The 13,147-nt window shown below is 38.2% G+C and overlaps 1 protein-coding gene across 2 annotated transcripts in view; it reads right to left on the bottom strand.

The window, feature by feature from the left end:
- LOC134742140 (atrial natriuretic peptide-converting enzyme) overlaps positions 1 to 13,147 on the bottom strand; it is a 42,688-nt gene that overhangs the window by 13,809 nt on the left and 15,732 nt on the right. Inside the window, exons 2-6 of one of the 2 annotated variants that reach the window (XM_063675103.1) lie at positions 11,590 to 11,776; positions 7,990 to 8,188; positions 3,228 to 3,384; positions 842 to 1,102; positions 5 to 188 (exon numbers count right to left, since the gene is read on the bottom strand). In XM_063675103.1, the coding sequence (XP_063531173.1) occupies positions 5 to 188; positions 842 to 1,102; positions 3,228 to 3,384; positions 7,990 to 8,188; positions 11,590 to 11,776 (988 nt within the window). The remainder of the gene's footprint in view (positions 1 to 4; positions 189 to 841; positions 1,103 to 3,227; positions 3,385 to 7,989; positions 8,189 to 11,589; positions 11,777 to 13,147) is intronic. The other variant, XM_063675104.1, reaches the window with a different exon arrangement.

Below are 13,147 nucleotides of genomic sequence, written 5' to 3'. Positions count from 1 at the left end.
ATACCCGGTTCAGGCCCACACGATCCGGGTCCGAAATAGTCCGGGAAGCGCGAGCAGTCAAAGTGCGGGCGCAGCCGATCCGGCAGCCGCGCGCCGCAGCCGGCATGGAAGGCGCGGCAGTACGCGCGGCACGGCGGCACCAACCGCGAGTCGGTGCAGCGGGGCTGCAGCATTTGACAGACGAAGTCCTGAAACCAGTTAACAAGAAAAATAAATTCGGTCAGCGAATGTGTGATCTAAATGGGAGCGAGCGTAGTTGCAGTCAGCAAAACGATTAGGTAGCTTAACACTCCTGATACATGTTTGTATGCAGGGGTGCTACGCTAATAATTTTGCTGTCTGTACAAAGATTTTACTCGCAGACTTTCACAACGTTGTTTAGAAACAATACTAGCTCTCCGTACCGCCTTATTACGCCACTCGGTATCTCTTAGAAATTCAGATTGAAAGAAATATTTCACACTTCCGATCAAATTAGCGTCAGGGTTCAACGCAATTCGGGCGTGACGGAAACACGGTTACGGGATTTCCGTCTAGAAATAAGTCCACGGGATGAACACATAAGTTTTCTAATATGTATCATAAAACCGTTTAATATTTGCATTCTACGCAAGATATTAAAATTATTACCTGAATTTGTGTATCAATGGCCGCAATCTAGGCCACTTGTTATGCTGTGTCGTGTTGGTATCTTACCCAAGCATAATCTCTGTCTTAGGATAGGTATCTAACTTAGGAATAGTGTTTCAGTCAGTAACAATTTATACTTTAGAATTCTACGTGATATAATTTGCCTTATAAATGCAACTTGCACTAATTAGTCTCAAATAAAACTTTTTACCTGAGCTAGATGAGAACATTCGGCATCCAAGAGCTCTCTAAAGGCGACTAGATCTCTCAGCAAGGCATCCTTATTCTGATGGCCGATGAGGTTCGGGTACGTGGTCGCGTTGTACGGCAGGGAGGAGCACAGCGAGAGTGTGACGGGGGCGCATTCTCGCGGCTCCTCGACCGTCTCTGCCGTGACAGCTTCCGTGGTCGGCGTGTCTACCGGCGTTGCGTCTGTTTCTTGCAACGCTTGCGATGATATCACAGTGCTTTCCTGGAATATTCAGAACATTTTCAGTAGTAAACAAACTTGCTATATGGGAATAGTTATCCTAAGGGAAGTGGACTACGGCGCGCGACCGCATTTCCTTACAAACGCAGTCCCCATTTTTCTCTCAGCATATTTACTTTATAGAAAATATTTTTACACAATTTAATATATGTACACCACAGTAATCGTAATTTTTTTACGATTTTCTAATTATTATAAAAGTTACGAGTTTCCAAAAATTTGTATTAAATAAATAAATAAATAAATAAAATAAAAAGCCTTTTTATTTTCTTATCACCTACTTACAAACTTGGTAACACTTAATATTGTTAATTTATTTTAATTAATATATATATGTTTACTTTTTAAAACTTATTTTACTCGGTTAGTATAATTATTTTACTTATTTGTATTACCTATTAGAATTAGTTTTTTGCTTAATGATCACAAACATTATAAAAGTCGAAAGACCCCTTCGTGTCATAGCTATGGTCAGTACATACATACATCATCAGCACTTACATTAAATTGTGTAAAATATTTTGCATAATGTCAATATCCAGAGATAAAACGGGGGCTACTTTTGTATGCAGATGCTGTGCATCATTCTACTATCCTCATAATAAAGTTATATGTATATCTAGAGACGAGAGTAAACTTAAACAGGTTGTAAGTAACTACAAAGGTACCTATATCAGAGATCTATCTGCAAATCTGCATCCACGAATCAATTATTAAAAGTTAAGTACCTACTTATGTTACGTAGCACAAAAACACACAGGTACTTTATAAATAAACTCTTATAATTTTATTGTATGTATTAAGTACCTCTAGCTATTATTAATATAAGGTATGTAGGTATGTGACTTGAACTTAAGCTAATTAGTACTTCTAACAAAACGTGTAATTTATTTTATCTTTTTTAATAATGTAGCTTATAAAGGTACCTAATAATAATAAAAGCCAGTCACGAAAAGCTTGCTAATGCAATTACTTGGTCACGCGTGACCAGACACCCTTTTCTCTTACATGTAGGATGTTTTATTGTGGCGGTGAGATTGTAAACTGACTCGGTACTAAAATAATTACTTACTTATAAATGTTGTACATCTCCATATTTCGTAATTCTCATCGCTATGCGAAGTACACTGAGGGCTGAGGCTGGTTTCGCAGTGGAATATAGGTAAAGAAATATGTAAATAAGCTTAATATGAACCAACTTCGATATGTGCACGGTTCAATTGAATGGGCATTCTTGACCTGACCTATCGTGGTAAATTAAGAGTCCCCGGCAAGCTCGGTTCTTCATACAAACGTAGGTAGTTGTAGTTACGCTCTCATTTTAAACGACTAGTTAGATTGCTCTGAAACTTTGTACTTACAATAGGATAAGGTACTTATATCTAATTAGTTTATGTAGGTTCAGATACAATAGTTAAAAAAATACAGCGAATTAAAAAATTTCATAAAAAACTTGTCTTTGCTCTATTTCGTTTGTTTTATACATATATAGGTACTAGAGCTATATAATCTAATTACAGACCTAGATATACCTCATGTCATTGTATGTGCAATGTTTCATAACAATCTAACTCGTAGTTTTAAAATGAGAACGAAACTCCGTTTGTATGGGAAGTTGAAATTCGGCTGATCTTGCCGGGGACTCTTAAGATTTTCCCATTGACTCAATTATAATTTTGTAGAAGTTCGGGGTTCTCACTTTTTGAGGAATTTATTTTATCACTTAATACCTAAGTGCGGCAACGAGTAGAGTCTTTGAAACGTATATAGTATGAGCCTAATTTAGCCAATAAGAATCTGAATATACGTTTTGGCTACCTCGTACTCCTGTCTCTACAGCCGAAGTAGTCGAGTTGAAGTAGCCGTGGGGGCATTCAGCTTCAGCTCGTGCGCCAGCACCACGGCTACCCTGTGCTCTCGAGAGGATCGACTTTACACGTCACACTGTACAACCAGCTACGTTACCTCAATGTGCAGCGTGTCCGGCAGCACGGTCACGTTGAAGTACCCGGTGGGCGCATTAAGCTCTCGCGCCAGTACCGCGGCTACCCAGTGCTCTCGAGATGATCGACTTGACACGTCACACCGTACAACCAGCTAACGTTACCTCAATGTGCAGTGTGTCCGGCAGCACGGTTACGTTGAAGTACCCGGTGGGCGCATTAAGCTCTCGCGCCAGCACCGCGACCACCTCGCCCGTGCTCACTGCTGTGAAGATCGGCTCGAACGACACCTCGAAGTGCACGCGCGTACCTTCCTCCGCACTGAAAAACAACGATCGTTTTATCTCGCGCTGCGGGTTTGATGATGGTCACGCTTTTCGCGTAACGACAAGCATGTGTCACTTTCTGTCATTATTTGGCAGAACAAGACAAATGCTGCATCTACGGTTAATCGCGTGATAAACGCGATCACAGATTTGTTGACAATTATTCAATAAGCTAATCATGGAGACTATATAATGCTAATTAACACTAATAGCTACTTTTTGAAAGCTGTCTGCTAATTTTATGCCAGTGTGTAATCTTGTTTATTTCTGACCTCCTTTCTAAAAAGAACGGAACAACGTTTGATGCGCGGTGTTTTACATATCAATTTATAGCATGTTAGTAAAATGATAATTATTAAGTAGATATGTATGTACCTATGCTATTATGTGCAACAAATTTTTAACACCAAGGGTGACTAAGGTACTTATTAAGCTATATATTTTATTTATGTCAATCCAAGCTAACTCTTCACGGACTTTGCAAAGACAAATAAGTGTGGTTGTGTCATCATAATGTCAAATGTCTATAATAATATGGCACACTTTCAACAATTTGTTCTGTCAAAGTTGGTGCAGTTAGGTATAGGAAAAGGCACGCTTGCTACGCTTCCTGTAGTACAGGAAAACATACCTGCTTGGGCGATAGTAGACTTCCGGGTAAAATTTATATGAACGTGTAGTTTGTTTTTGACCAGTAGGTACATTCACATTGTCGACATAGTTATTTTTAATGGAGTATAAATAATTGAAAGTCGTCTTATGGCATATCTGTCGATTGTACGATTATCAAGCGGTTAGTAGCCGTATTAAAATTGACTATCGTAATCGTAACAAAATTATAAAGCTATCAACATTGATTTAAATTTAGTTCAGTCGAACAAGTTTTGAATTTATAAAACGATCAGGAAACGAAACTGGGCTTGGTTATATTGTTTATTTACGTAGTCTTTTTTCATGTAGCCAATTTGCTGCTTGGTGTAGGTAGGTAATATTTACCCACTTGTTTTGATTTCTTACAATTAAGTATTATTCCCAGAAGTAATCGTCCGAAGGCTACAATTAAAAAAGTACTTGTTAAGGAGATTGTATTAGGCAGCTACGGGAAAGTCAGTATAGGAACCGCCGTACGTAACATGCTGTTGTTAATTTCGTTTATGAACCATAAAGAGTCTACTTAGAGCACATTAAGTACTTACCTAATTGTTGCAATGTTTATAATATAAACAAATACCTAACACATAACATAATAATACCTTAGTACCTATAATAATGACGCTTTTTAGCAATTATGTTAGGTATGTAACTTTCTCTCGGTAAAGTTAAATAATAATGTAGGTAACCTAAGTATCATAAGTTTTATTTTACGTCTGTCTATTCAATACATTGCTATTTTTATCTCTTCATTGTTTATTTAACACCGTTTACTCTCATTTTACCCAAGGTATCTCGTAACAACCCGCGACACGGATAAGCAATTTCTCATTTTCCGTGTGGTTTCATTTACCTACTTTAGAATTCGCGTCACGTAAAGAAAGGTCTGCGTGAGACCCGCGCGAACGTTTGTAAATCGACCTTCACTGTATTTCAACGACGTGCCATACATAGAAAGCACAAAGCTTTGAACATACCACGTATAAACTTTCTCATGTCAATATAACAATACATATCGGGGTGATTACGCACCCTACATAATGCATAATACACCGCATTACCGCTAATGAAACCTAGCCCTCTCACATGCGATCATAGATCTTTTGTAGTTTTGTAAGTGGCCTTAAATGGTGCAATTGCTCTTTTGAGCAATACCTACCTCTACCTCTAGTCAAATAGGAATCATAGGTATATTTATTAATAAAAGAATTGACATATAAATAAATATATATATAAATAATAATATTTTATACAATCGTAAGTATATCTGTAGACAAAAATAATCGCGCGTTTATGTCTTTTCTATGGGAGTGCAGCAGCACGTGTTTGGTCATATTATTTTATAATTGAACAGCGTATCGAAATGAATAGTATAGTTAAGATACATGAAAAGTACGCAATTATAGTTTGGTATACGAAATCTTAATTCAACCATTACAGTCGAGTAGAAAATATTTTTCCCCTCACTAGCTCGGAAAGTTGTCTTTTATCCTTCAATACAAGCGGGGAAAAACGCGTTTTATCCACTAGTGGGGAAAGTAATTTGACCTTGGATGGAGCGTGTTTAAGTAGCTTGACAGATAACAAAACGTAAATCGTTTATGATAATGATTCATTCGATATTAATTATCATTAAATAAATGGTTTGAGAATCTAATGAAAAATACCAAATTTAGCTTTATTTAATGATTTTAAGTCATAAACCTTAAAATTCCATAAGAAACGTTTGTTTTTTTATAATGATGTTAAATATAATTCTGAACGCACAAGTTGAGTCGATGCGATTTCAAAACGCATCGTTGACATTTCATACGTCAGAAATGTCAACATTGTCAACAAATTTTTTACTAAAAAACTTTTCTCACCGACTCGCGTAAAAATACACAACTTCCAGAGTTTTCTGTTATAATATCGTAAAGAAATGAGTGAATCCAGTGATGAAGATGATCTAACGCCTGTGGATGTTGCATTTTCCTCGCTATAGTGAGGTGAAAAGTTTTGTGTTATACACGGGCGCAAATATATTTTACTTCTCGTGTGTTGAAACACTCGCTACGCTCAGGATTCTATTTTAGAACCACTCGCTTCGCTCGTGGTTCACCTATAGAATCCTTTCGCTTGCTCGTGTTTCAATTCTACACTCGCGGGTAAAATACAACTTTGCACCCTTGTATAACAAATAACTATTCTTTGACAAGTCGTAATCTCATAATAAAGTACACGCCCGCTAACATGACTCTGCTTACATAGATACCTACCACTTCTTCTTCCTCGCGTTATCCCGGCATTTAGCCAAGGTTCGTTGGAGCCTGGGGTCCGCTTGACAACTAATCCCAAGAATTGACGTAGGCGCTATATAGTTTTTACGAAAGCGATTGCCATCTGACCTTTCAACCCAGAAGGGAAACTAGGCCTTATTGGGATTAGTCCGGTTTCCTAACGATGTTTTCCTTCACCGAAAAGGAACTGGTATTATCAAATGATATTTCGCACATACATAAGTTGCGAAAAACTCATTGGTACGAGCCGGGGTTGAATCCGCGACTGGATTGAAAGTTGCACTCTCTTACCGCTAGGCCACCAGCGCTTTTTTCTACATAGAGGTATTGCCTACCTAAGTAAGTAAGTATCCTGACGAGGTAATAGCACTTTATATTTTGGTTGAGGTCGTTGGTTAGATTGGTTTTATTTTTAATTAAACTTTTGAATATGCAATTATATTATACCCAAATTAATGATTGTGTGTAAGTACACTACATATACATGACATTAATTATCTTATCACGTTGTTAGCGCGGCAGTTCAATTAAGTGTGAGAGAGAAATTAGATTTAAACAGTCTATTAAAAAATTCAAAATAAATAAAATAAATATTATAGGACATTCTTACACAGATTGACTAAGTCCCACGGTAAGCCCAAGGAGGCTTGTGTTATGGGTACTCAGACAACGATATATATAATAATATAATATATAAATACTTAAATACATAGAATGGGTGTTTTCTAAAACACCCATGAATCAGGAACAAATATCTGTGCTCATCACACAAATAAATGCTCTTACCGGGATTCGAACCCAGGACCATCGGCTTCACGGGCAGGGTCACTACCCACTAGGCCAGACCGGTCGTCAAACGTCAACATTGTCTATTATAAACGCAGCAATATTAAATAGGTAATCATAGTAATAACGTTTCTTTACAAAACTTCGCGGTTATTAAGCACAGTTCTAAATTAATACGTGCTTTTGCTTGTTTACAATTTACAACAGTGTAGCACGCTCCGACCTCGCCGAGATCACAAGAAAGTGAACTTTCTCTATAAGCTATCATATCGATGTTGGTGCATTCAAAACGATCTAGTACCGATACCGGTGATAAACATCTCGTTATGTAACACTTATTTCAATAATGACATTAATGACAAACAAGAAGTTTTTCCTAAATTCAATCACCGGAAAATTAATCAGTCACTATTAGCTCACACCATTTATAGCTGTGACAAAACAACTCTCAGATTTTGCTGCAAGTAGGTTCGCCAGACACGACCGCAATTTGCTGGTGGCAAATAACTAACTCGTGTTTAGAGGTCTTATGAAACTCTGGAATGGTATTCGACTGTTTTTTGCTAGATATTACGTAATTGACCATGCGGTCCGTGCGTCCACTTCTACGTTCTATAACTTAGGTAAATGGGAAAGTACATACTTACCTACAACGAAATTTGAAATTTAAATTTCATTAGGGGCCTATTCGACTTGTAAGAATGTTAGGTCATGACGTGGCTAATGTATGTCCACTGTTGTAAATTTGTAAAATAACTACCACTCAGACTAGTCGAATGTAGAGATACTAACATGTGGTCTCCATGTCACGAGTCAAAATGCAAAATTACCTTTATTGAAGTTTACAACGAAAGTACATAACTAACTTACGTAATTATAATTACCTGTCCAAAGCAAGTACATCTGCAGACACAAAACAGGACCGAAGCTCAGAATTCCGGTAGAGATCGTGCAGGGCTTGCCGCATGACTCCCTCCCGCGTGTGATTGCCCTTGGGCTCTTCCCCCGCCTCCGCTCCCCAGGCTGTCACAAACGAGCCTCGGAATGTTTGCCGGTTTAGAGGATCGCCAAACAGGTACATGTCTGTAATGAGGATATACATAGGCATAATTAGATATATTTGGGAGCGCAATAACATTTTAAGGTTGCTACGTGTGTAGTTTGTGACCGTTACACCTTCGCCATGTTGGGTCCTGCTATTAACCAGGCCCATTACGCTTAATAACTCTGTGCAGTGTGACTCTTAACTGTTCGCTGATGCGAGTCACATTGTTTTGTTAATTGTTCGTAACTGTTCTATGCTGCAGTTAATTTTGCTTATCTTTAATCATGATGAAAACATCATTGAGTGGTTCATATACAATCGTCCACTTGTCGCGATCGCAAGGCCATTCGCACCGAGCGAGTAGCCGGCCTTTGCGTTGTAGCGGTGACGGGCTCTCTGAAAGTACTTCTATCCCAACCACTTACCGAACATTACCTCAGTCAACCAAAGTAACAGAGATCTTTTATTGGGCTTACTAGTTATTACATAAAATATGTTCATATTTACACTGGTTATTGTTAGGCGTTTGTTCGGTAAACAATGAGGACAAAGCACTGCGCTCCGCCCGTCGCTGCCTGCACTGGTAAATGTCGCCGCCTCCGCCTTGATGAGCACAACGATTCACTGTTTACTAACAATGCCGTATAGTTGCAGAACCATTTATTAAATACATCAAGACGGACAAATAACTATTATTAATTATTTGCTCATGTTAGACAGTGAGTTATGATGTGAAAATTCGCATATAAATAGAGGATGACGAGAAAAGATGTCTCGATTATTCTTCTAAGTTTTGACCACGTCAACCAAACCTCACGGTACCTAATTAGGAACTTTCTCATGAATAAACGACAACCGTGCTCGCCGGCCATCTTGTAGAAATTCCATTCGGGTCTTAATTTTTTGTATCATAATTGGCAATAGTTATTTGTTATACAAGGGTGCAAAGTTGTATTTTACCAGCGAGTGTTTCAACACACGAGAAGTAAAATACATTTGCACCCGTGTGTAACACAAAACTTTTCACCTCACTATAGCGAGGAAAGTGCAACATCCACAGGCGTTAGATCATCTTCATCACTGGAATCACTAATTTTTTTACGATATTATAACAATAAACTCTGGAAATTCTGTATTTTTACGTGAGAAGTTTTAAAAATTTTGTTGACAATGTTGACATTTCTGACGTATGAAATGTCAATGATGCGTTTTGTAATTGCGTCGACTCAACTTGTGCGTTCAGAATTTGCGCGTTATTTAACATCATTATTAGAAAACAAACGTTTCTTATGGAATTTTAAGGTTTATGACTTAAAATCAGTAAATAAAGCTAAATTTGGTATTTTTTATTAAATTCTCAAACCATTTATTTAATGATCATTAATATCGAACGAACCATTATTATGAGCGGTTTACGTTTTGTTATCTGTCTAGCTACTTAAACACGCTCCATCCAAGTTCAAATTACTTTCCCCACTAGTGGATAAAATGCGTTTTTCCCCGCTGGTTTTAAGGGATAAAAGACGGCTTTCCGAGCTAGTGAGGGGAAAAATATTTTCTTAAGTTTGGAAATGAACGTAGAAAAACTGGTCGATAATGACCGACGTAACACTTAAGACGAGGAACCGCCTTTCCATACAAACGTAGTGCCCCATTTTCCTCTCTGGATGTTAAAATTATTGAAAATATATTTACACAATTTGATGTTATTTAATCATAGCTATCAAACGGTCGGGAGTTTGATTTTTTGGATTTTTTCATTATTATAAGAGTTAACCTGACATTTTTTAATTATATGTATATGCCATTTAAGTACTTTAAAAGGTAGGAATATTAAATTGTGTTCAAGTAGCACGCACAGCACGCAGAATGCGTGCGTCACAGAGAGTTATTTTATGACAAATTGGGTTAATGTGTTTTAAGTGTGGTTTTAAGTATTTGGTCGTCATTAGGCACGGCCGGAAACGCTTTGTATTTATGTTTTTTATGTAACCCTATATGTAGAGTAGAGTAGATTAGATATATGTAGATTAGATATATATGTAGAGTAGATTAGATATATGTAGAGTAGATATCAAAAACACGAAAGAATGACTTGTCATCCAATTAACTATCATGTAACGACATCGCCAAATTACGTAATTAATCATATTGCCAAGACGAGATGAAAAAGGTTGACATAATATTTGAAGCAACTGAAGACATCGATCTAGATAAAACTTGCCTGTGTTTTCTAAAGTATGCAATGAAACTATCGTGTAGGTAGGTAGGTACTACTTAACATACCTAGAAATCTGTTTAGGTATATATCGTAACTTGCCTAACAATGCGGCCTTAACTAACCTTTGTCGAAGATGCATTACTACGAAAACTAATATAATTACTTAGATATTTTTTTATTGTAGGTAGTCTTTTAATAAAGTTATGCGTTATGGTCCTGCGAACCGAACTCGAATAAGTATAATTATCTATTACTGCAACATAATTTAGTTGGCTGGCTTGTTCACGATGATAATTGTTTTTTTTAATACCACGTCGGTGGCAATCAAGCATACGGCCCGCCTGATGGTAAGCAGTTACCGTAGCCTATGGACGCCTGCAACACCGGAGATATTACACGCGCGTTGCCGACCCTTTAAAAACCTGTAGGTACACCTTTTTTGAAGAACCCCATACTGTAGCCCCTCGGGAAAACCTCGGCAGGGAGCTCATTCCACAGCCGAAGCGTACGCGGGAGGAATTTCCTCTTAAACCGCACAGTACGCGACCATTTAGGTGCTAGGGTGTGAGGATGAACACCCTGCCGATGGCGAGCGGTGCGGTGATAGAAAGCGGCCGTTGGCATCATGTCAAACAATTCTTCAGAGCACAGCCCATTGTACAAGCGGTAGAACACGCATAAGGAGGCGAAGTCTCTCCTTAGACTTAAAGGTTCAATACCGCTTGTGAGTTTGGGATCGTCGACGATTCGTACAGCGCGCCTTTGGACTGAGTCGAAGGGTCCAAGCTGGCATCCAGGTGCTCCTGCCCAAAGGTGACAGCAGTACTCCATATGGGGTCTGACTTGCGATTTATATAGCAGCAGTCTTTGTCCCGGAGTAAAGTATCGCCGTGCTTTATTGAGCACACCGAGTTTATAATAGCAGACTTATGTTAAATATCAATATGTATAACATTAATTGAATATGTGGTCCTTTGAACCGGATTTAAAAGAAATGTAAGAACCATTTGATGATTTTAGAACGTGCTTTCCTTTAATATATATATATATTTGAGTAGGATTTCGTGCCGTGAGCAAGTAACAAACAATTACCACGGCACTTTTTTGCGTGACGTGTAAATGACAAGTATTGTAAAATGGTCGAGACGACGACTTTCCCCGGTTGCCCTTCAAACCAGATATTCCCATAAAAGTAACAGGTAGTATAATGGTACTAACGTCCAAGGTAGACGGCGACGGCGGCCAACAGAAGCAGTACGAGCAGCGCAGCGAGCGCGGCGCAGCAGCCGCGGCAGGGCCGGCTGAGCTTGCGGCGGGTGAAGCGTATGTCGCTGCTCACGGACATCGTCGACTCCGGCGGCCGGTGCGCGCGGCAACGCCGCGGCGCTGTCCAGCCATACCCCAACTGCGCAAAAACACAGTAAATGATACTATTGTGCAAATTGTCTTCTAACCCCCAAAAATTATCGAGAAATACCTGAAGTATTTACAGTACCTACTATAGGTAAGTATTAGCTTGGAAGTTAAAATCAGAGGATAGAAAAGGCAGATAAAGAAGCGCAGGCTCTGGGACAAAGCTTAGGACAAGAAGTTATGGAAAAGTTATGGTTCATGTAGATGTGATGCCGATTAATATATAATGGAATTTTCGTACGATTCTGGGTTTGAAGAAAGGAACTACTTCACCAAGTAGATATAACGTACCTTACAAACAAGTGGGCAATTAACCAAGTATTCAGATTCAGAACTATTCATGACATATTGCTCAAAACTCGTGACATCTGTAGCCAATTATCAGACAATTGAGCCAGATTTAGACGACATTGCTTTAAAACTAATTTTCTGCCTGCCACAGCTCAAATGGAATGCGGGTATGAGATTGAATGAAACACTTCATCTCCTTTTGTCAAACAGACAATAAAACATGTGAGTAATATATAGTACTTACCTAGATAATGGATTACGTGCGAATAAACATCGAGGACGCATAATAGAAGTTGGGCGATGAATACATTAAATCCATCAGCTCAGATTCACCTGCTAAGCTGAAAGCCGTGAACTCATTTCCATATTTGGTAAGCATTCTCAGCATATTACCTAACCTACGGCTACAAACTAACTTACTTTTGTTTAGAATTAATGGTTTTACCCACGTTTTGGATTCTTTTTCTGATGTAAGTAGTTCAAAGAGTCACAGACCAACCGATTACGGTCTAATAATGACTCCATCAGCAATGTAGTTGTTAATAGATGTTAAAATAACATTTTGTAAAATGTCTGTGCACTAAATATGACGCATATGGTACCTATAAGCATTTTCCTTAAGTGTGTGTGCATTCTAAAATACAGTTATAACAACAACAAATAGGAGAATAAAATGTCGCTACGCACAAGAATGTAGCGTAGATGGTTTCTCAAAGTGGCTCGCGGTTTGACCCTGCAGTTTTGAGTTAATAACCATCTAGCCACATTAACATGAATGTAATTAAGTCTTCTAATTTCTAAGTAGATACGTAATCAACAATATATATTTATTCAGACATAAAACACATTTATAAACTACTTAAACTTAATTAAAATGACAGTATTAACCTAAATTGATCTAACAATGCCTACATTAAAATAGAAACCCACCAAAAACTTTTTCATGTAAAATGTTGCCAAGACGAAACCCATAAGGCCCGCACTGTCAAAAAGTTATCAGATCTCTTGTAGAGCCAAGTTTCTAACTCTAAAAGCCCTAACTTCACAAACTCTACACCTTAGTCAAATTTTG

This window comes from Cydia strobilella, chromosome 6 (genome assembly GCF_947568885.1).
Source record: "Cydia strobilella chromosome 6, ilCydStro3.1, whole genome shotgun sequence".
NCBI classification, from domain to species: Eukaryota; Metazoa; Arthropoda; class Insecta; order Lepidoptera; family Tortricidae; genus Cydia; species Cydia strobilella.
Note: the sequence above shows the minus strand (reverse complement) of the source record. Positions and strands in the feature narration are given on the sequence as shown.